General features: G+C 45.3%; 1 protein-coding gene across 2 annotated transcripts in view; it reads left to right on the top strand.

Annotated features, from left to right (window-relative positions):
• The first annotated feature begins 2,870 nt into the window (after positions 1–2,870).
• KIF2C (kinesin family member 2C) overlaps positions 2,871–24,798 on the top strand; it is a 1,350,025-nt gene continuing 1,328,097 nt past the window's right edge. The window contains exon 1 of one of the 2 annotated variants that reach the window (XM_069642340.1): positions 2,871–3,132. In XM_069642340.1, coding sequence (XP_069498441.1) covers positions 3,072–3,132 — 61 coding nt within the window. In that variant the 5' untranslated portion in view covers positions 2,871–3,071. The remainder of the gene's footprint in view (positions 3,133–24,798) is intronic. The other variant, XM_069642339.1, reaches the window with a different exon arrangement.

Raw genomic sequence — 24,798 nt, 5'->3', positions numbered from 1 at the left:
ACCTTGAGTAAAGTCTCTGACTTTGCTAATGTGAAAATATCCAAGAAAAAAGAAAGAAAAATAAAACAGAAAAAACATATGTCCACCATTAAGGTCATCGATGTGTCATCACGGAAATTCATGCGGGGCATGGACTTGCATGATAACTTGGCGGACTACCAAAAAGAAAAGGAAGAATCTCTTGAGGAAAAATACGTGGTGGGAACAGTGCATCTGTAGCCCAACATGGGTCCAATATTGTGCAATCTTATGTAGCAGATATTGGGCCCAACAATCAAAGTGAGTATTCAGATGGCCCGTCTAGGCTGTCGGAGGCATTAAAACAGAAAGAGACATCAGCTAGTATCGACAAGAATCTAAAAATTATGGAACGAGGTGTGTTAGACATCTTTGATATATTTAAGAACCCTGATGCTCGTCACAAGCTAATGCTCCCACCTCGGCTGGCCCAGTAATAACAGGGATGCCCACAAACATAAACAAACAATCTATAATTTGTTTGGATGATCAAAAATCCTTCACGGTGACCAGTAAAGTGAACGGTATTGTGGGAATCGGTGTTCCACCTGGTCATCCTGAATGTGTGGAAGCTGATCAAAGCCAGAGTAATACTAAGGGAAAAGCCTCTGACGATGCAAAGCAAGTGCAGATGGGCGCTGGTGATCCAATGATTGGGTTAAGTGAAAATACACTAAGTGCAATAATTGAAAATATGATGAATTAAAACATGAGAGCTGGATATAACGATATCCTGTTCAAAGAACTGTTAAACCCTGCCCTGGTGAAAGATGCTGTTAATCCCCCACCAGGTTTTATAAAGGAGTAAGCACTATTGACCATAATATCCAGGTGGCTAATTATTCGATTGGTGGGGTCCAGGTGGGAAGTGATCAAACCATGAATGTGGTAAATGGTAATCATCTTAATCCTAGTCGACCTAGCCTCAATGAGATTTCAGCAGGATCCCTTAGGGCTCCAACCTTCCCCAATGAGCCCAGCTTAGTTCTCTACTATGTATTTGAGGAAGGGGGCCCCAGAGCACTTAACAGATTGTATATATTAAATATGCTCAATGACATCAAAGAACTTGGTCTGATAACCTCCACAGACATACAACTTGTGGACTTTATTCATAATCACTGCTATGATTATGTAAGACTAATAATCTAATCTCCTTTGGTAAGAGCTCTCCTCCTAAAAGAGGCTGTTTTCTTGCAAAAAAAGGGGTTTGACATAGTTCCATATACTGACATAACAATCGAAAAATCTGAAAATCCCGGATTTATGCTCAGAGAGGATAGGCATGGCAAACAAGTTGTAGCAATCCCCCTGCAAGATGAGGGGTCTCTAGTTGTAGATGAAGCTAGGGCCCACCTAAAGGATATGCAGGAATGGCGGTGGTTGGCGCTCTCTTTGAGAGATTCAATAGAACAACTTAAATTGGTACATAAACCCTTTTAGCGAAGAGTTCTATTTCCGTTTGATATCCTGGAACACCAGGGGGCATAAGCAATTTACTCAAGACACAAAAGAATGTATGACATTTGAAATGTTTGATTTTATTTTGTTGCAAGAGACTTGGGCTTTTGGTAATTTGTGTTTGGGTGGTTATAGCTTTATTTGGTTATCAGCAAAAAACGATGTAGGGGCAGGCCCATGGGTGGTCTTACTTTGGCATGTAGAAATAATAATACAATTGTGCTGGAGTCTAACTCATTGATAATGGATTGTACTATTTCTGCCAGCTTTAAACTGGTACCTAAAGATTGTAGTGTTCATGTTTTAATGTTTAATATCTACTGGAACACAAGCGTAGCGAATGATGGCCAACTGGACGATCTTTTCGAGCGCTTACCCCATCTCACTCATCCCCTCTTTGCGCTTGCACGCTCTGAATAGTCACAAGGCCTAGTAGGTTCGTCTCTATCCTTCAGTGTATTAATTTGTTTCGCTATATCATGTTCCTTCCCCGTAGTCCTAGGGGCGCTTGGAAACACAATGTACCTGTTGTATAAGCGCCTAACAAATCTGCACAATAAATAAATAAAAATAAATAGATATCATCTGTCCAACCAAGGCCATAGATGTATTCTTCAAATATTCAGTGGTCAATGCCTTACTATATATTTATTAAAAGTAGGAAATCCCAAATAAACCAAACAACCCACCTTCAGCAAAGAAGTCTTATTTAAGACCCAATTAAAAGGGAAAGCTGAATCGAAGTATCCAGGTTTTGTCCGAAAATGACCTATACGTTGCAAGGACTATGATTTGAACTGGGTACAGTGACTAGGCACTTTTTTCAAAGAATGGGAGGAATTAACTGGTGAGTGCGGTGTTGCGAACATCTGCGTCGGACGTTGCATGACAACGTGGAGGACCGTGGAGGAACGAGCATACGTGCAAAAAAGACCTGGAAAAACTGGAGTCCGGCGCGAGACAAAGCCTACACCAGCGCTATCACCTGCAGTTTCAATAAATAAATGTGTAGTTCAGTTTGTGGGCAGCTGGCCATCCATGTGAGACTCTTGCCATACCTACAGAAGTCTCCTCCCTCCTCTATGTGTCTGCCCCCAGCCTGAACATATTTTTTTCCCTCTATGTGTCTGCCCCCAGCCTGAACATATTTTTTTCCGTTGGTTGTTCTCAAGAACTTGACCGCTCTATCAATAAATGTTACTGCTTATGGCAGACAGGATAATAAAGGATACCATGCGGGGATTGTCTAGTTTGTTTGGTGACAAGAATCACAAAAAGACCAAAAAACCTCAAACTACATTTCCCATCTCACACTGGGAGCGCGCCCTCTTGACAGTTGTTGCAACGTCGGACGCCGCGCTGACGCACAAGGCCGGCGTGCGAAGTTTAAAACTTTCAGTGCAGGCGCGCGCTGTTTAAACGCGAGTCCGTTATTGGTGTTTGTGTTAGCGCGAGCCTTGCTTTTTTGTGTGACCCCCCCAGGCCCCCACGTGTGAATTGCAAGGAAGGCCCGCTTGTGCCCCCCGCCCCCAGGACCGACGCGATCTCCTCATTGTGACATTGGCTACCGTGCGGGCAGAGTCTCGGCAGTCATGGACATCCTAATGAGCAGGCTGAACCCGGGGCTGATCGTCAAGATCCAGCGCAGTAACGGTACGTGCCCCCGCCACCTGACAGCCCCTGCTCACCTGTAGACCCCGGCCGGCACTGCTGTGCACAGACTTTACGGGGGGGCGGTTTTGTGGTACACTTGTTTGGTGGGTGAATGGTGGCTTGTGTGTGGGCAGGATGGTGTGAATGACATCTGTTGGATACGGTTGCGTATTTCCAAGAAGTGAGTGCAAAGCGCCGTTCCCCAAAGATAAATTACAATTATAGCTGGGCACAAAGGGGTACCTTCTCGTTGTTCTCTTTCTAGATATGATGATAAAGTTGTTGCCGAAATGACCAAGTATTAAACTAAATTCACGATATTCACTTTATTTTCCATTTTTGTTACACGCTGTGTTAGGCAGAAACCTGTGCAGTTCCCTTAGGGACCACTGCAAAAGGCTCAAGACTACAGGTGTTGGCAGTAAACCAAATTGTTAGCAGTCTGTACCACCCAGATTTACCTGGCAGCTGTGGCTGAGCAGCCGGTCTTCTCTCAAGAAGAGTTAGAAAGTATACAAGATAGGTACCAAAATACAGTAGCACAAGCAAACACTGACCAGAGCTTTGGTATAAAAGTATATAATTATTTATTTAAAAACACACTTATAGAAACACTCCAGCACTATTATTGTAAGCAAGTTCAAAACAGTCATTATTAATATATATACATCCCTTATCCTTATTAGACAAGTCTTAGTTAACACCACTTATTTTCAGACAGAGGTGAGCGCTTCACTGAAGATGGCACTCCAATAAGTTATCAAAAAAGGAGGGAAAAGGCAGAAATTAGAAACACACAACACTAATACTTTATAAGCACCCAGCAAGGCAGGAAAGTCAGTCTACTTGTGAGCAAAAAGTTCAGAGGCCAGGCTCCCTCTTAGAGAGAGCAGAGCACCAATGCGCCCAAGATCACACAGTTTAAGAGGTTTGAAAAAGTCTTGCAGGGAGTTCACAAAGGAATAGTTCAGCTCAGAAAAGTTCAATTAGCCAGCCTAGGGTCAGCCCAGGTAGTAAGTCGAGGGTTTAATAGACACCCCGTACAAACCGTTACAAGGGAGGCTAGGCGGGCACAGTACCTTTTTAAGATGGAGAGGATCCTCCAGTGGGGACAGTTGTTCCTGGCAGCGGGTCCAAGTTGCAGCGCCGTCCAGAGGACGAGAAGATCTCTATGTGGAGGAAAGCTGAAGGTTGTTGGACTGCCAGGGAAGAAACCAGCTGCGGAGTTCTCTGGTTAAAAGGTACTACCCTTTTATTTGCGGTAGCGGTAAATTGTGGTATCGCGGTTGCCGGGGTGCTTGGCACAGGCAAGGCGGCCACGAGATGCTCTGGTAAGGCGTAAAGGCGGGCAAACTGGTTATCCCCACCAGTCAAAGGAAGAAGACTCTTCGGAATGAAGATCTTCTGTCGTCGGGAAAAGTGGTGAGACGGTTCAGCAGGGCTCCACCGGTGGTATCGTTGTTGGTCGGCTCAGCTGCTCCCTCTTCGGATTCTTTAGGTCCTATAGCGATTTCTGAAGTTCCAGTCCCCAAAGCCCTGCTTTTATGCAGAAAACCCCCATTCATCAGTCCTAGCTGTCACTCAAACGTGCTAAGTGGTGAGCCGGCTCACCACTGGGCCAATCACACAAGAGTGCGACTTGAGTTGCAGAGGCAACTCAGTCCAGGGTGCCTAAACCCCTCTCCCGCACACCCTGTAGACCCAGAGTGGCACCACTTTTGGAGGCTTCTGTGTAGAAGCCCGCCAAAAAGTAGAACAAAGGGCTCGACTTGGGTTGGAGTTACAGAGGCGAACACAAACGCCATTTTAAAACCGAGTTCTGGCAAAAAGACCCAACCGGGGTATTTATGTTAAATAAATAACCCGGCGGTATCTTTAACATTGCACCAAAAAGTGGTGTGTTTAAAATGAATGGGAAAATCACATAGGAAATATTCCGGTGGAATATTTCGCGTGGTAACCACTGCCACCAGCCAGAAACTGACGAGGGGGGACTGCAATGCCCCCTCGAAAAACAGACCCAGGGGCAATCTAATTACCCCTACCAGTTCTCCCACAATATGATGGTTTGTACTGGTTCTGTTCCCAATTTGACTAGTAAAGTCAATGGTGACTTTACATGCCCTGGGAGACAGTAGTCAGTCCCAGGGTATGGAGTTTATGTTTGGGGGTCACTATGACACCCCTGTGTTACTGCACTGAGGGTGCTGTGTAACACACTTACCAAAAACCACATGAAACCCTATGGAGTAAAAGACCCCATAGCCCATAAAACACATTACAAAGTCAAAGGATATCTCACATCATGTCTAAGAGTGAGAGAAAGAGTCTCACTCTTAGCAGGAGAAACCCCCCCCCCACCCCCTGAAAATCCAGCAAAGCTGCTGGGGGACTCGCTAGGTTTGGGGAATTAGCCTTAACAGAGAATTCTCCCTAACACGCTGCATACCATGAGACCCCGATAGCGAGATGCCAAGTACCTGTCAAGGACAGAGCTTATTTACTTAACACAAATTAAAATTCCTCGGCATGCAGGCAGCAACATCTTTGCACCATGCTGGGAGTTGTCCGAACAACATTTTGTCTGTATACCATCTGAGATCCTGCAGCAAGCTTTGGTCTATTAAAACTCACTTTACACCGCATTTTTGGCACTTTAAGTCTAAATTTGTAGGCTTGCAGCAGAGAGGTCCTCAAAATGCCAGGGACTCAAGTTGATGGGGATTTTACCTTTGTGACTACATTCCACCCCAGATAATATTCTTAATCTTTGAAATGGCCTGTGTGACATATTATGTTCAATATTTGAAGTGGAATTTGTGAACTTGTATCTGGGAGTTTGGCCTTCACGTTGACTATCTGCCATGATTGATGGGCTGAATGAAATCAAATGACCAGGTTTGTTTGTTTGTTTGTTTCCCAAAGAATCATTACATATGAAATCCATTTTTTTCTCTGAACGTGCAGTAAAATGAGACGTTTTACAACATCCTTAATTTTCCTTACTAAATGGGGTGTAGTTTGATATTCCTGCAGTCTGCCCAATAAAATCAATGTAGCTGTATTTATTTGCACTACATTTGTATTTGTATTTATTTATATTGCGCAGCCTGCCCACGGGCATCAGGGCGCATGTTTGGAAGGGTTACAATGAGAAGTTACAGAAAGGCAGTTACATATTACAAAGTATAAATATACATAGGGCAAAGAAATATACATATATTTACAAGGTAGTTAGTCGTCCCAATATATACAGAGGTGATAGGATTGGTACAGCATGCAGTGAGTGTTTACAAAAAGGAGGCTGAAGCTTTGTCTTGCTCATAAAGCCATTGTTTTGCTCTATTTTTGAAGGATTGAAGGGAGGGGACATTCCTGAGATCATTGGGTAGTGAGTTCAGAGTTTAGCTGACAGGACTGGGAAGCTCGAGCCTCTGGCAGTCTGGAGCTTGAAGCTAGGAATGATGAGTGTATTAGCTTGTGCAGACCTTAGAGGTCTGTGGGCTGTGTTGTGTGAAGCGCTCTGACAGGTAGGCCGGTGCAGCGTTCTGTGCTTTGTAACTAAGAACCAGTGTTTTGAGGGCAATGCGCCGTGAAATGGGGAGCCATCGTAAGTTGCGTCTAGTGGAGGAGATGTGGGTGCGCCTAGGTATGTTAAGAGCAGCCCTGATGGTGTTATTCTGGGTTACCTGAAGTTTGTCAATGTTTTTTTGACTGGTTCCCAGGTAAAGGGCATTACAGTAATCAATTTTGGATAGGATGAGAGTTCTGGCAAGGATCAAGCAATTGTCCATAGATAAGAAGGGGGCGGCAAGCAGTGATTAGTTTGCACGTGTGCGCAGATGCTGAAACTACTGAGGTGGTTTGTCTAGTGAGAGAGAGAGTGTCGAGTCTAGATAAATAACTAGTGTTTTAGTGACCTTGATAATGTTACCATCAATGATGAAGACATCATATTTGCTGTCAAGTTTTGCAAGTTTGGATTGAGAACCTAGGATGAGTAGCTCAGTTTTCTCATCGTTAAGGCAGAGACCGTGGTGGGCCATCCACGCCTGGATGACGGAGTAGACTGCATTGAGAGCTTTGACGTCAGTTACATAGTCGCCAGTGAAAGGGATGAGTATCTGGGTGTCATCCGTATAATTTGTGTAGGTGACGCCCAGATGGTCAAGAATATCAGAGTGGTTTAGTAAAGACATTGTAGAGCGTAGGTGATAGGCATGAGCCTTGTGGGACTCTGCAAGGGACATGCGCGCAACCAGGCCCAGGGGCATATGGGCGCGTGAGTTTTTTTACAATGTTATAGAGAATACAGTTACAATATCAATTAGTCGTCAACAGTTGCAAATCGTTGTGGTTATAAGTAAATATATACAAAGGTAGTACAGTAGTAAGCAAACATGTTACAATTGCGGCGGTGGACAGGGGTGAGATGGTAATAATAATTACAGTAAGTAAAGCAGTAAATACATGCTCTAAGGAGTTAAGCTGACAATGTGTCCAGGTCATGAAGCCACCATTTGGTGGTGCGTTTAAATACGTTGAATGAGGTGACAGGCCTGATTGGAACAGGTAGTGTGTTCCATAGCTTAGAGGCTTGTACAGGGAAACTAACTCCTCCCGAGTTGTGGAGTTTGAATCTTGGTATAGCCATAGTGTTAATTTGAGCTGTTCTAAGTGGTCTTGTAGATGTGTGTGGGGTAAGTTGGTTTGAGATGTAGGATGGTGCGATGTTCACCCTAGCTTTGTGGGTAAGGGCGTGTGGGATATTTTTACCCATGCATCCAAGCCCTAACATAAAACTGTGCAGTACTGGCATGGAAAACATGATGGCCAGAACTCCCCAGAGAGTGCACAGGGAAAACATGAAGAATAGGCTGCCACCCATTTTTGCCTATGTTGTGAGCACAGGAGGGCACTGCCTAAAACCACCATTGGGCTACACACACAGCAGCCCGAAACCATTGGGAACGGCAATGCTGATTGCCAAAAAGCAACTCAGAACTGTGGGGAATTAATTTTCTTAATCCCAAAAATGGTTGCATTACCAGTACTCACCACTATCAGAAAGCCGGCATTTTAAAACCACCAGACGTTTGTGTAAAACTGAACAAATGAAACAAAACCAGACCAAGGAAAGACTGCTAAGAGGTGGATACAATGTAAAACTATATTCTGAAATGACTTGAAGGAAGTAATTATTTAATGTATAGGTAAAAATTGTCAGTTTGATTTGAATGTAGAAAACTGGGAACAAAGTGACATTTAGCTGAAACCTGGCTTAGTGAAACTGGATTCTGCCTGACAACTACCCCCGACAGGAGTTGATACATCTCTGATTAGATTAGGGGTGGAGCACCTGGGAACTGGAAGGGACCGAACAATGCAACTTCCTTGACTCAGGCAAATGATATATTGGGGGCGTCGTAAAATAGCTTCCTCTTGGGAGAAACTGGGGGGCAGCTGTGCCTCTGTGAACAGGCTGGCTTGGGGGAAGTGGATAAACCTGTTATTCCACCATGTGATGTGGGAAGCCAAACCCCTTTTTGACCAGAGCATAATTTTAAAAAGATAGATAACTCATAGTGCAGACTTGTCAGAATTATATAAGTAATATCATTATTTTAGTGATTTTTCTGTGCACGTTTTAATAGGTGTTAGGACCCTGTGGTGTATTCTGGGGGGTTGCTACCGGAAAATAGGGTCTTACTCCAAATGTCTGCATGTTAAAAATCTGACACTTCATCAATTAATGTCCATACTCCTTGCGCACATGTGTAATTTTGGGTAAATGTCCGATATTGCAAAACCAGTTAAAAAGCGCAAAATGTTATCATTTTTGAATGCAAGCCCCCAGGAAGATCAGAGGCGGACAAGCATGGACAAGAAGGAATATATAATGTGTACATGTAATTTCAACAAATTGTGTATCTGGGAAAGATGTATTTGAATCAAATATAGATTTGTGGGCAAACTGACCAGGGGAGGATCCTCTGACCCATAAACAGACCTCATCATGACGACAATCCATTTCCTTCCCCCAATCATGGGAGAGGGGAGAATTGGGCCTTTGATAAGTAGAGAGGGGCAGGCTTAGCTAGGCCCAGGCACACACCCATTTTCAAAACACATAAAAAGAGACTGCTGGGACAGGTAGAGACAGTCAATTCCATTTGCTGCAGAGCATGCTGACCGACTACTTCACATCCAGAGATCCAGACTTCATATCCATCAATCTCCAGAACCTGTAGCAGAAATTAACTCCAGAATTTGTAGCATAGAGGCCTGAATCCACCAGCTGAATCCTCTTCAGCAGGCGTCAAAACGAACCAAACTATTCAACAGCCGGGCAAGCAGTTTGAATTTTTGCCGAGGATTTTTGCAAGAACCTTTAGCAGTACCCAGAAAGCAGTGTTACATCCAGAATCCAGAGAGGCTAGACCAGCAGAGCAGAGCTGACCCAGATCGCTGTGAGCAGAACCGGTGCCTGATTGACCCGCCGAGCAGACAGAACCGCAGCCGGATGTGTTGACCAGATCCGTGACGAGGCCTAGTTGAAATTTATATTGTGAGTACCTAGCAGAACTGTGCAGAACCAATCTCTTATTTAAAATAATCTAATCCAAACTATTTTAACCTAAGTAGAACTGCCTCCTAGAAATCGTGTCATCTGTCATTTTTAAAGCTGCACAACTGTCACCTGTCAATTCTGCAGCTGCAAGCTGTCACCTGTCATTTTGAGTTTACTTTAAATCCGAAAAACTGCCTTTATTTAATCGTCGGTATCTCTGGAACCGTTTGGGCTAGGAACGAAATCTAGAATCTAGGCTTTCCAACGAACCTAGAACCGACTTCCTACTCCCTATACTTTTCCTGTAATCGCGAGACACGCACTCGCGAAATTTACTGCAATTTGCGATTTGGCCCGATTTCTTCATCTGTAGAAATCAGCAGCTTTTTGCTTCTTTGCTAAAATTCGTTTGCAATCTGCCAATCCTTCATAGAGTATTGTTAAAGTGAGCCTGAACTAATATAAAGTAGCCATCACCTACCCTGCACCTCTAGAGGGAATTGAAAGCAATTTTAGCACCTTTTCACTTCCTTGCAAACCACATTAAAGTAATTCGCCTGTGTTTAAACCTCATCCCCGTTTTCCCTAAGCTTGCTGGGAGAACTGGAACTGTGTATTGCATTATAAAGTGTGATTTGTTGGGATTCTTGAAGACTGTGTGCTCTCCTTCCATTTCTGGTATTGCATAGGGGGGGGGGGGGGAGTGAATTGTTAAAAAAAGTTATTTCTGTACTGCATTGTATTCCAACTTGCGTTTCCTTGAACCATATAAAGCATTCTTTCCCACCTTGTTCTTCTGTTCCTATTCATAGTTACCTCTTGCTGATTACTGCTCATATTCACAAGTTTAATATCCATTATCAATTTATTTATAGAAGTGTGATATATATATATTGTTTGTTATATTGTCGAATAAACCTTTTTAATTTGCTAAACAAACCTACTTCTTGGCTCAGTGGGGTCAAGGGGATTCTAAGAGGGGGGTGTTATACAAGGGTTGTCATCCAGAGTACTGAACTGGATATAAAAATACATCAATAAGGGTTTTCCTCAGCATCCCAGACTAGGCATTGACTTAGCTGTAGTGTTGATTGAATATTGCTTACTGGCGAGCACCGAAAGGGAAATTCTATGCTCTATTGGGAGCCAGTGTAGGTTACGTCTGGTCTCGGAGATATGAGACGACTTAGGGATGTTGAGGGCTGCTCCAATGGCGTTATTTTGAGTTACTTGTAGTTTGTGAATATTTTTGCGGCTAGTGCCTAGGTAGAGGGCATTACAGTAATCTACTGTGGACAAGACTAGCGTTCCTACATGCGGTAATAAGTTTACATGTGTAGGCGGCTGAGGACGCTACTGCATTAGTTTGTTTGGTGAAGGATAATGTGGCATCTAGATACCGAGGGTTTTAGTATTAGAGACAGGGATGGAGTTGCCATCAATAGAAAATGATTTGAATGCAGTATTTAGTTTTTTAATTTAGCTTGAGTACCAAGGATAATCAACTCAGTTTTGTCGTCATTGAGACAGTCTGTGGTGTGCCATCCATGCTTCTATTACTGCATATATTTTGTTGAGGGTTTTGCTATCAGTTGCGTAGTCACCCGAGATAGGGATGAGTATCTGGGTGTCATCCGCATAATTGGTATACGTGACACCCAGATAGTCAAGGATATCAAAGAGGGGCTTCGTGAATACATTAGAGCGTTGGAGACACACAACTTTGCGGGACACCGCACAGGACTGGTGAGGGTTCAGCTGAGTCAGTAGGAGAAAAAACCCTCACGGTTCTGTAAGCCAAGAAGGAACTGATCCAAGCAGTGGCTGAGTCAGAAAAGTGAGCTGCAGATTTCAGGTGGTGGCAGTGTTTGGTGGTTGACCAAGTCAAAAGCTGCTGATAGGTCAAGCAGTAAGAGCAGTGCTAGTTTGCCAATGTCTTTTAGCATTTGAATCTGGGTAGTGAGATCTATTAGTGCAGTTTCCGTGCCATGTCTAGGACGGAAGCCGGATTGCTTTAGTCCGAGCAGATTGTTTCTAAATAAGCCTGTATTTGCGGGTAGGCTGCTCTATCTAGTATCTTTAGTAAGAAGGGTACAGTTGTTATCGGCCTATAGTTGGAGGGGCCGGCTGGGTCAAGAGTAGGTTTTTTGATTGGTGGGATGACCCAGGCGTCTAAGTTATCAAGCACTACTCCTGTTTTGAAGGAGGTGTTGATAAGGTTCGTAATGAAAGGTGCCAGTTCGTGAGCTGCTGCTTTGATAATTGGAGTAGGACATGTCGCCTTGGCACTTTGATGGTTTAAGTTTCCTAATAATATTTTCTACTTCCCAAGTTGAGAGGGGTGAGAAGCTGAATGGTTTACAGGTTGGCTCGAAGGTAGGTGACTTGTTAGGAAGTTGTTTGTGATCAGGGTTGGCGAGAAGCAGTACTTTTTTGGCATTGATTTTAGATTGTAAGCGGGCTATTTTATCTAGAAGTGTCTTCTGGATGTTACTGCACCATACTGCATTTGTGACACATTTATCAACAGGGGCAATTGGAGATTCTAATTCTTTTAGAATCTTGAAGAGTTCTTTTGTGTTAGATTCTGCTTGTTCAATCCTTTTGTTATAGGTGTCTTTTTTGGCGAGTATAATAGCTTGTTTATGTTGCTAGAATTAGTTCATTTTTGTTATTTACTGACGGGCACTTTTTCCAGTGTGCTTCTGCAGTTCTTAGTTTTACATAGTTCTCTAAGCTGCGGCGTGAACAAAGTATTCAGGTGACTTTGTGGTTTAGGTTTCCGCAATTTTAGGGGGGCAATGGTCTCGTCCTTATCTCGGTACATAAGGATTGGATCGCCAACAAAATGGCCACCGAGCTATCCTGGGGCTCGGGTAATGGCTGCGACAGACGGGATGGCCGCTCCGCTGGGCCCTCTTCGTCGCTATCTTTGATCACGTCAGCGGGGACCGCCCCCTGGGATCGAACGTTCTCGAAACTGAGGTCTATGAACCTCTCGTTGAGGCCCTTCTCGGTTTCCACCAGCTCCTCAGAGGCCGATTCCAGGTCTGTAATGGCCACCGCCCCCCCCCCCGCCCTCTTTTTCTGCCGGGGACTTCACAGGGGTCTTAACGATGGGCTGGAAAGAGCATTCCATCTGCGGTGGCAGGGATACTCTGGGCCCAAAGGCTGTTTCCACTGGCGTAGTCTCAGCCGGCTTCACCAGGGTCACAGCGACCACTTGGATAGAGGCCTTTGCCGGCTGGATCAAAGCCCTCACCACCTTAGGTTTGTCCTGGACCTTTGCCTGGGGGGGGGGGGGGTTCAGCGCCTCGCTCCCCCCTACAAGATCGACCGGGCCGCTCCAGCAGCTTACCCGGGTTCTCAGACTTCCTTTTCCCCGAACCAGAGCGCTGGCTCATGGTTGAACGTGCGACGTCGCGCCCTGCCTGGCAGCCAAAGATCCTGACCTTTCGGCGCTCCCTGTGCCCGCGGACTCGCAGTGCTCGCCCTTCTGTTGGGCCCCCGTCGCCGGGGCGCCCTCACAGGACTTAGAAGCCCGCTCAGACTTTTTCTTCGCCTTCTCACCTGCTGTGCGTCTTGTCCTCATGAAGGCAGTAGAGACATCGCGAATGCTCGTCCTCCTTGAAAACGTTTTGTAATACGCATCCAGGGCAGCACCTGAACAGCTTGGATCCGGGCGTTGAGCTTCCCTTGTCCTGGGCCATGTCCGTTGAGTTAGGCCGCAGATCTTCCGGAACCATCCAAGAAGCGTAAACTCGATGAAAACTTCACCCTTGAGGGGCGTAGAAGAATTCCGAAACGGGTCCCCGTTATCTGAAGTAGCAACAGTGGAGCTTGAGGCTCGATTAAACCAAAAAAAATGAGAATCTCCTGAAAAAGCGCGACAACGCAGCAAAAACTCGAGAGCTAAAGCACAAGGACTCCCAACACTTGAGCGTGTGGTAAAAATCTGAGGATGGATGCCAGAGGCGGGGCTTAGAGAGAGGGCAGTCATTGGCTGGGGGCAGTATGACCCAGAGATCAGTGATTGGTTACTAAGAAAGACAGATCAGAAACGAAACTGATACTGATTTTTTCTTTACCGAGGATTCCCAGCCTGACGACGGGGAACATTCATGAGCATGTGAATCCATGCCAGACCCCATGCTGGAGAAGTATTGAACCCAAATGACATTTGTACACTGATCTGGCTTTTTGTTATATGGTTACAAAAATCAAAAAAGTTCAAAAACCTAACTAATACATACATTATAAGTTACTCACCGTAGTGTCCTTTGTCCTCTTTCCGCCATACTGCATGGGCGTTGTTAAGACGGATTTCTGAACTCTGTCCTGGTGGCGCAGAAGTTCAGAAGGCCAACCTAATTACTTGGAACAGGGTAACCTCTGGACGAGCCAGACCAATCAAGGTAGCGATCGCGGCGGTCAAGACTAGGTCTCAAGAGGGGTGAGGGTGACTGAAAGCCCGCAATGAGCACACAAAGCAAGAGCGCTTACAAACTACTCCAAACAGTTGTTATATCAAAAATATATACACATTTATTTTAAGGCCTTTAAAATAATGACCGTAGCGAGGAAATCACAATATCACAATATTAAGCCAACACATACCATATCAACACAATATATATACAAATACGACAGTCGCAAGCGTTATATGCACGAAATGTGTAGTCCACCTGAAAGGGAAAGAAAACAGGTAGTGTGATAATGCTTTAGACTCAGTTCGCCTCCAGAGGCACCTAACTAGATGGAAGTCCGAGCCCTGCGAAGAGTGGAGCCTTGTGCTCAAAGTACCTGCACACGCTGGTGCCAACGTGCAAAAGGAGAAGCTCTTCGGAGGAAGTCAGGCAGTTCGGGTTAGTGCACAACAGAAGAACAGGTTCCGCGACTCAAGCGCAGCCTCCACAGTGAGCAGAAGCAGAGCGCAAGTACGGACAAAAGGGTGCTGTTTTTACACAGCGGGGAAAAGCAATGGGCTACTGCAGGAGGGCGACCAGATCCTAGCTATACTACTCACCGGTCCCCGATGCAAGCAGACCCAGGCTTCTCCACGTTAGTTTCAGCAGCTGGCAGGTTCAGAAGAGCCGGGAATGCCTCGTCGTCGTGTAGAGAAAAAAGACGTCCCAATCGAAGAAGCCTGCAGTTTTGTCACCACAGCAGGGCAACAGAGCGGCCGTGTGTATCTGAGCCAAATGTACACTACTCACTTCAGACTTGGGAACGCCAAGTGTACGAAGCGCGTGAGAGTGACCAGGACTCGAAATACAACACAACCTGGCGGCGGTTACAGAGCAGGACTCCCGTGTAAACTGGTCAGTCAACTGGATGGCCCAGAGACGCTTCCGAAGGCTTACTGGCAGGAGATGATGAAGTCGCCGAGAATAGCTGTTCCTGCTATTCCAAAGGTCGAAGCACCAGTACAGGCCTTCTGGTTTGATCAAAGGAGGAAAGGGTTTCACAGGACGACAGCAGTGCAAAGGAGGAGTCCTTCAGCGGGTCACCAGCGATTCCTCGGTCCAGCCTCTTGGTTGCAGGATACTTGGCTCCTGTATTCCTTCGTTCGTGAGAACTCAGGAGATCGACCTGGTAGTGGTGTTTCCAGCCCCCTCTTATCCACGGTTCCCTTCGCGCCAAAACGGAGGGGAGCCAATGGGAGATCCGCTCATCAACACACACACCATTCGTGGACCAATCACGGGCCACGGTGGTCCAAGGCATTCACACTACCCTAGACTCTCTGGCACCCAGGATGTGTATTGGGACCAGACATCCCAGCCCACACCCTGGAGGCGCACAAAAGACATGTAGAAGCCCGCGAAAGCATCCATGTTTCGCGGGAAAGTACATGCCCAAATAAGGAAGGCCCCGGGTCGGCTCGACCTGGGGAAGGTGAAGGGAGCAAGACGGTCAGCGGACGGGACAAAGGAGCCTCGTGGTCTGGCCATTTTGTGAGCCAGGCCACCATTTTGGGTTAAGCGCAAAAAACGTGCTTAGAACGCCAAAAGGAGCTCAAAATATAAAGAAACGATCGCTGCCACCATTCCCGTCCCTGAATTACTTGCACCAATCAAATACAATCCTAAATGAGTATCTAGGGCCTGTAGAAGGCTAGAGACCCAAGAGAGCTGTAACTTAGCTTACAGTGCGCTCTTGTGTCATGTTGCACTAAAGCCGCAACATGATAAAAGAAACTACGGGAAACGGCGTTCCCCGGTACTGACTGTCTTAAGGGCATGTCAGTTTCCCCGTAAGAAAAGGAGCGAAAGCCCAGAGGAGTGCAGCAGAAGGCTGCACTTCTCTGGCAAAGTCAAGAACAAGGTGAAAAACAGCAAAAAGTTTAGGGGTTGCCACATGGAAGGAAAATTACCTACAATTACGAAATCTTTCCTAACAAATGCTTTCAGTATTGCCTGATTGTAAATGCCCACTCCGACTGTGGGGTCGGAAGTGGCCGCGTTACCAAGAAGGGGGAGTAATAACGGTAGGAGTTTATCTGGTGTGATGTCTTATTTCTAGTGCTTATGGCTGGAGCGATGATAGGCGCAGGGTGTTGTGGTGGCTTTGATGGAGAAGGTTATTTTGTGGTGATCCGACCAAATACAAGGGTCGTTGGATAAGAGATCGATCGAGCAATTAAGGTTGGTGAGCCAGTCCAATGCTGGGCTCATGAATAGTATGCATGTGACCCAAGTCAGATAAGGCGTTGGCTAGATCATGGGCATTATTATCCGTGGGGTCATTAAAACCCAGGTTGAAGTCCCCTAGTAGGATGGTTTGTGAGTTTGGTTTAGTGTTGGTGGATACAAGAGATACAATATCCTCAATGAATGAGGAGATGGGTCCTGGTGGACGGTAGATAAGGTGCATTGTTGCTGTGTGGTTCGGTGAAAGAGGCAGTTTGATGGACAGGGATTCGGCAGAGGGAATATGGGCATCCTGGATGACTCTGTCGAAGGTGTTTCTGAAGATGAAGGCAAGTCTGCCTCCCTTCATTTGTTTGGTATTTCTATGACATCTTATGATAGCATAGTCATTGGGTATGGCAAGGGCCAAAGATGGGCCGGAGGCTGCATTAAGACAGGTTTCTGTACATATACTCCTTGTGCAAACAACCATAGTCTGATCATGCCTTCGAACCAATATGATTGACACTCAAGAAAAGATACCCTAGAACCACTCCATGGCTGCACTATTGATCACCTGGTTTGTCCACTTATGTCCAGATCTGAATTGCCACGATAATTTCCTGGTTGATATAGATCTGAAAGAATAGTTTGGTGTTGGGAATTTCAGTTTCTGATTCAAATCCGGCGGAGGGTGTTTGGGGGTGGACAGAATGAGGTTGACCAATCCATGACACCAAATTTGTATTGGGCATTAAAATCTGTTATTCATCTGTATTGACTTACATTGCCTCTCATTGTGTTCGTTCCATCCAAGAAAAGCTGGCATCAGTCTCCTTGGGTACTTTCGAGAAGCGTTTCCCATTCAGAGTGCGTTTTAGACATCAATCAAAACCTCTATACCACATAACCAGGCCTGGCAAATCCTTAAAAAAAAAATCCCCCCAGACCTGCAGGGAGAGTTCCTTAGTTTACACACTCGACCTAAAAGAAATGTACTCACCCCATAGTGACGGGTGACAAAATATTTACCAGTTCTGTCTTTAAAGAGTTCCCCGTCACCATAAGCACACTTTATATTTGGTGCAATGCTGCCACACAAAAAACCAGCCATTCACAGTGAAACTTTTTTGCCGTTTGCTGCAAAGAGTTTGTAATGTCAAATACAAGTTTCAGACATCCCCATACTAGCCAGCATGGTGGAGTACCATGGATGTGGTTTATTCTCCATTTGATGTGACCTTTGCTAATGAGAGGCTAAGGACCGTCTTGGGTCCTGGCTCCTTATCTTCACCAGATGTTCCCAAATGCGAGTTTGCAATTTCCTAATGGTACTGCCTATGTATACTTTATTGCATACACATTGGATACCATAAACCATGTACTTGGTTCGGCAGTTTATTACTTTGATTTTTATCTCTTTGCCATTGATGTCAAAAAACTTGCTAGTTCCTTTGTGGTCAAATTTGCACATGATGCAGTCGCCACACTTTTGAAAACCCTTGTTTTGTGGTTGTAACTGTTAGGCAGCATTTGGGAACACCATACACAATTAAGACTACAAGTGACAGTACAATTTCACCTTTGGTACAAGCCTGTACTACAGGTAAATTGGTAGCAGAGCAGCCAGACTTATCTCAAGAGTAAGTTAGCAGTATCAAATAGTTACACAAAGGACAGCAATTACTATGATTCACACAAACACTGACTCATGGTTTCTAAGTAAAAGAATATATATTTACTCAGCAGGTGTATAACATTTCACTATTATAATTGCGTTAAAAATCGCAATCATAAATACACCACACCACTTCCCTTAAATTCCAGACAAGTTAAGCTCAAAAAATGAAGTGGGAGCAAAATGGCACTCCAGCAATTTAAAAGGGAAAGAAAGTTATCAGACCATTAGGCAAACCAACAGGTAAGTACTCGGGGCACTTGAACAAGAGTAACTTCAGCGAGATCATCAGCAGGAAAAGGCTTGGGGCCAAAGTCAATGGGTCAAGTCTTTTGCTCAAGATCACACATTTCAGGGTAGTTCGCGGTAAAGTTCGTGGCACAGATTCCGGCTGAGGTTGGTTGGTAAAAAAGTTAGTTAGAAGAGAACAAGCCCTCGGATTGGCAAAACATTTTAAACACTTTTACTGTGGTTCAATGAAACGAGCAACCGGATTTGCACAGTACCTTGAAACGGAGAGGGAGCTATAGCAGCGGCAGATGTTCCTGGTGGTCCTGCAGGCTCACGGTTCCTGAAGCGACTGTCGGACTGACATGAAGTAGGAAGACTGGAGGGTCCTGCGCCCCCCAGGGGAGAATCCAGCAGCAGAGCAAAATAAATAAAAGGAGCACTCCTTTAAAACCCAAGCAGGGTCTGACCTTCCTGGCTATCCGGCCCACTGTAGCTCTGTACAGCGAATTCGACCAGAGGAGGGGCCCTGGCTTGCAGTTCGGGCAAACTGGTTGGTTCCACCAGCTCTAGGGAAGAAGTTTCCTGGAGGATCTTCTGTCGTCGGATTCGGACCTGCAGTAGGGCTTCATCGGGAGGTTCAGTCATGGTAGGGGTCCTCTTCAGTTCCTCGTTGGTTCTTTCGTTCCTTTGGCGACTGTCTTTCCAGTCCCAGAGACTTGTTTTTTATGCAGTTTTCTCCCATTCATACAGCCTGGCTGTCAATCACACAGCAGGGTGGCTGTCCTGTGGGAAGTCTCAAAGAAAACCATGTGTCACTGCACTGAAGGTGCTGTAACGCACACAAAGTGGTGCTCCTGGAGTAGGTGAGGCTCCAGAGCCCAAGACCGCACAAAATGGTAAAAACACACAAGACAAAACAAATGTAAGAGTGGGAAAAAGGCTCTCACTCTTACCAGGTGAGAAGAATAAATCCCAGAAATCCAGCAAAGCTGCTGAGGGACTCATTAGGTCAGGGAAATCAGCCATTCATGAGAATTCTCCCCAACAGTAACTAGGTCAACTTGGTTGGATCCTTAATGTCTGGTAGCAGTGACGGACTGAGCTTGTTTTTCAATGTTTCTGCTTTTAAATATGATTTTAGGTTTGTCAACCACATGGTCTCTAAAATGTTCATCTAACTTTAAGATATGCCAGTGTCTTCAGAAGATTTTGTTAATCTTCTGATGATTACTACTGAATATCATCACAAACCTAATTTTAATTGTTGCTCGCAATCTTTTTACTTTCTGCTGGGTGCTAACGTTTGCTCTTGAGCCAAGTCTTTGCTCTTATTGTAATCCTGTTTGACACATTCTTCTGTGTAGCCTCTTTCAAGAAATCTGGATTTGAGAAGTGTACATTCCTAGTCGGATATTTTGTGCCTACAGTTTCTTCATGCTCGCACGAATTCTCAGTTGGGATGTTGAAAATTGTTGTGGCAGCTATTAGCATGAAGTGTGGAATTAACTACGGTTTCTTTTCTGAAATTTCATGTGCTTAGTCTGTTATTCTCCACATAGATTGTAAGGTCTAGGAAATTTATGGATTTTGAATTGCATGTTATGGTGAATTGTATAACAAATTGATTGTCATTTATTCTGTCCGTAAATTCTCGAAATTGTTCCTGTCCCTTTCCAAATGACTAGTACATCAAACCGCATCCATTGTATCAGTTGTGTATGCTTCCTCTTTGTATATAACATTATCTTCAAAGAGGCCCATAAAGATTTGCCAGGGCTGGGGCATATTTTGTGCCCATGGCTACTCCTTTTACTTTTTTTTTATAAAAGACCAGCCCACTAAAAGCCATCTTGTGTTAAGATGGATTTCTAAACTCTGACCTGGTGGGCAGAAGTTTAGGAGGCCACCCTCGGTTTAGTGACACTGTGGAACCTTCTGGACAAGCCAGACAAATCTAGGTAACTTGGCAGGCGGTCACGACTCTCAGGAGAGGTGAGAGTAATTGGAAGCCCACAATGAGCACATACAGCAACGAACCACAAATTTACTTCTATCTAAATCTATTGTTGGCTGGACCAATTGGACACAAGTAACTTTGCAATGTGAAAACAGTTTTCACACAAATATCTATCTACTGCAATGAGGGTTAAGTTGGCACACAAAGGGCACTGGGTAAGTTCGTTCCCTAACTTTCGAGTTCGCCTTGTGCCCAACAGTACAGGTGTGTGTGTGTGTGTGTGTGTGTGTGTGTGTGTGTGTAAAAAAAAAAAAAAAACGATCGCGCAAACTAACAAAAAGCAGATCTTCTTGGAAGGGCTGTAGCAAGTTGGGAAGGGGCTTGAGGCTATTAAGAATTGGTTCCCACTGTTCGAGTAGGCTCTGCCCTTGGCGACAAAGCAGTGCTCAAATGGAGAGAATATCTAGGGAGCGCAAACTAACCCAGCCATGTTCGACTACCTTTAAGGGCTACTTGTGCGTAAATGATTGCCTGTGCCAGAAGGCTACTGATAAGTGATGCAAGCACTCACCGACCCTCGGCACAGTCCGGACCAAACTGCGCCAGTTTAGTCGTGGTTGTTAGTATGTTCGAGACCTGCTGTTTTGTGGCGCTGCGGTGAACGATCGTCCGTGAAGGGTCAGTTGGCTTTCCTCTGCTTCCGAAAGAGGTATGAAGATAATTACAGTGCAGCTGGCTTCAGGCTGAAGAAGAGCAGAACAGCAGGGGATCTATAGCGACCGTCACCACCAGGTAGTGATGCAGGATTTGTGTATGTAGGCAGCATTACGCACTAATTAGGGACCCAGAGGAGCTAGGCCTGTGAAATTTGACGGGAGAATGCACGGGACCACAAGCGAGCCGTGTCCCCAAGTGTCGGGTCTGCATCCAAGACAGCGGCGGTGCTGCGGGTTTCTCTGAGGTAGAGCTGGACTGTTGACTGGATGGCCCAGGAACACTGTCGAAGGGGTTTGTTCGGTGGGTAAGCAGAGGGTGCAGAGAGTAGTTGTTTCCAGTACTCTAAAGGGGTGAAGCCCCTTGGCAGGCCTTCTTGATCAAAGAAAGCAAGCAGGGGTCCGACGGGACAGCAGAAAGGGTGCCAAAACCTTGCAAAGCATCTCTGGCAGTTTCACAAGTCTGTTTCTGTGTGTAGGACCTGGCCAGTCTTAAGCCAAAAGCGTTTTAACTCAGTAAAAAGAAGTAAAACATTATTATAAAAAGTAACTGCTGCCACTAGTTCGTCCCAGGCACACTCGTACGATCACCAACAAATCCTTAGAGGGTGTCTACGGCCATAAAACAAAAAGGGACCCCAGCGCACTGTACTGTAAGGTACATTGTGCACTAAGTTACCAAGAAATGGCAAGGGAAACCTAGTTTCCCAGTACTGACGGTCAGTTTCCCCAGAACAAGTGACCAAACGCCCAGGCGTGTTCAGGTGAAGGCTGGGCTCCACTGGAAAAAGTCAGGTTAGGATAGCCAAACAAAAGCAAGAAGTTTGGGGCGGGGGTCCATAAATGGAGGGAAAATTGCACATAAATGAAATCTTTCCTAACACTTTGAGGGCCGTGTTTCAGATAAATTGAAGTGGGGCTGTTTTACTCCATACTGTATAGAGAAAAGGGATTTTCCAGGAGTGAAGTCACTTGAGTATTTATGAATAAAATAAAAATGAATTTTAATAATCAAACCGGGTTGTGGAGATCGTACTACTTGACGCCCGAGGTATCTTGTTCGTTGTTGAACAAGATTATAAAGGCATTTAGTCCTATGGACAAGTGGGGAAACAACTTTTTTTTCCCTTCTCATGTCTGAGTGCTGCCTTAGCCATTGCTTTTTATAAAACATTGTGCAGCGTTTCCTTTTAACGATTTCGTATTTAACACTTTTTATTGAAAAGGCCACTGCGTCCGGTCGGTTGTGGTAATAGCTTCGATTCAGGAAAGCAGACCAGTATATGTGGGTCATGTATCCTGCCAGCATCTCATGCCAAGGGTATTCGGTTGGACCTTGATATAGGACAGATTTCTGCTGCTGCGTTCTAAGAGCCCAGTTACTCTGAAATGTCGACCATGAGATGTGCAGGGTTTGAAATCAGTATTCCCATTAGCTGGAGGTAAAACCAGCCGCTAGGTTTCGGGCATCCCAGAGTAGGCAGGATCTACCGCTGGAGAACCCAGCACACTGCAAATCTGACTTCCATATGAGATGCACACTTTAACTTTGCCCAATATGAATGATTAATTGCGTTAAAATGTGTACTAATTATTGGCATTCTAAAATGCTCATGTCATCTATGCATATTCGAAAGGCACCAGTTACCTGGACAGCCAAAAGTAGCGCCTGTTAACTGTTTTCAAGCCAACCAGGCTCTCCAGCAGGAGCTAAATGGCTCCCAGCACCTCTAAATGTCGAACCGTGTGTTAGATTAATACAGTCTGTGTCGTTTTAGTGCCTGTTGCACTCTCCCTATAACCTCCACCACAACCTGGAAGATGTTTATCTCGGCCCCATACTGGATACAGCTAGCATAGGAAAAACATTTTTAGCACAACATTGCTAACGGGCGGCACTAGTTCTGTCATGCAGGAATTGAGGCTGTGGTTTGGGAGCATAGCCAGTACACACTCATCCGCACCAAGAAGTTACATGGGAACTTAACATGGCACTGTCAAACAAGGGCCCCAGGATAGCCATTGTATTAACAAAAGTAGTTTTAACTCTCTGCAGAGTCAGAGTTGACATCCCAGGAAATGCCCAAATGAAGACCTTCGCAGTGTCCCTCCTAAATGTAACGGGAAGCCTAAAACAAAATGGGCTATGGAGCCGATGAAATAATTGTTGGTGTTACAAGGCACTATTTGGCGATCTGTGGTGTCACGGCACAGCATTACCAGTGCTGGGCTTTTGTTAAAGCGCAGAGTACACTTGACAGGGTTCTTGATTTTACTGCATTTGAAGTAAGTTTATCGAAGTACCCCTTAGTATAGCGATGTTGTGTCTTAGTGACGGTTATAGTCGCCTTGCTCCGTGGTTAGAAATGGCCATTTAGACCCAGATCTTTTGCTGAGCTATTAATTTCTGTAAATCTCTCTAAATTCGAGGGAGCAGTGTTATTTTACAAGAAATTGCCCCCATTTGTATTTAGATAACATTGTTCAAAATATAGTAGGAAATGCTGCAATTACTCTATTTGGCAAACCTAGAACATCAATATATTTCTTTGGATGAGACAATGCAAACTTGTACCTTTCTTGGCTATTGTGTGTTACATGTGAACATTTCATTTTCTACTTGAGAAATGCCAAGGCACCCATTGTCCAGCTAGTTGTAGCTATGTCCATCTAATTAATTTGCCTACTGCGCTCAAAGAATCCCATTAGCCTGGTCCTTTTCCATCATTGTAGCATTGTATTTATACAGCGCTTATACACGAAGTGTTTCAAAGCGCTCAAGGAGGGTGGCAACAAGAGGTGAGAAACAGTCGCTCAGAGCCCTTGAAATTCTGAAATGATAATAGTCTGCACAGGAGTTTGTAAGTGCGCAAAAATACATTTATAACGGTTGAGACGAGCAAATAGGCCTGACAGCCATGCTGCAGTTTAACAGTGCAATTAAGGGGAGAAGACTAGGGAGAACGGACAATCATCAGGGACGTTGCATTTGGGTCTTGCAAGTGCATGGGTCATAGGGAGGGGGAGGTCCAAGTTCACCCAGTCCGCAGAGACTTGGTTTAGTGCAGAGCCAGCCACTCTTTTGGGTTATTCTAAGTGCAGTTACAGTGGGTGGGAGTAGGGCCCTGAGGCAAGTATGAGAGAGGACTGGTGGGGGTGCCCGGGACTGGAGAGACTCTAGAGGTGGGGAGTGGCAGGGCCCTCCTAGGAGCACCCTAATTCCCAAATATCTGTAGGCCCTGAGGCCTTTCCAACCCACCCAGAACTGCTCTTTGTTCCATAGGACCCTCTGCAACGAAGGCAGAGATGTGCCTGAATTCACCGGCTCCATTTCCAGAGGAGCACGGTGAGTGGCAAGGCCCTCCTAGGACCACCTTTTTTCTTCAAATTGGTGCAAGCCCCAAGGCCTTTCCAACCCCCCCAGCGGCCCGCTCCCACCCCGCACCATCTTCATGGTTCCCCTCCCACCTCCTGACCCGCCCAGCACCACTCTCATTGGTCCTCTCAGCCTTCATCACTGGTCTGTTAGGCAGAAACCTGTGCAGTTCCCTTAGGGACCACTGCAAAAGGCTTAGGACTACAGGTGTTGGCAGTAAACCCAATTGGCAGCAGTCTGTACCACCCAGATGTACCTGGTAGCTGTGGCTGAACAGCCCGACTTCTCTCAAGAAGAATTAGACAGTATATAGAGTATACAAAATAGGTACAGAGATACAGTGGCACAAGCAAACACTGACCAGAGCTTTGGTATAAAAAGTATATAATTATTTAAAACACACTTGTAAAATACACTAACACTAATATGGCAAGCAAATTCAAACGGTCACTATCAATATATATATACATCCCTGATTACTTATTGAACAAGTCTTAATTAAAACACC

The sequence above is a fragment of the Ambystoma mexicanum genome, chromosome 1q, assembly GCF_040938575.1.
Source record: "Ambystoma mexicanum isolate Mex_15411 chromosome 1q, UKY_AmexF1_1, whole genome shotgun sequence".
NCBI classification, from domain to species: Eukaryota; Metazoa; Chordata; class Amphibia; order Caudata; family Ambystomatidae; genus Ambystoma; species Ambystoma mexicanum.
The sequence above is the reverse complement of the archived record's forward strand: the minus strand, read 5'-3'. Positions and strand labels throughout refer to the sequence as shown.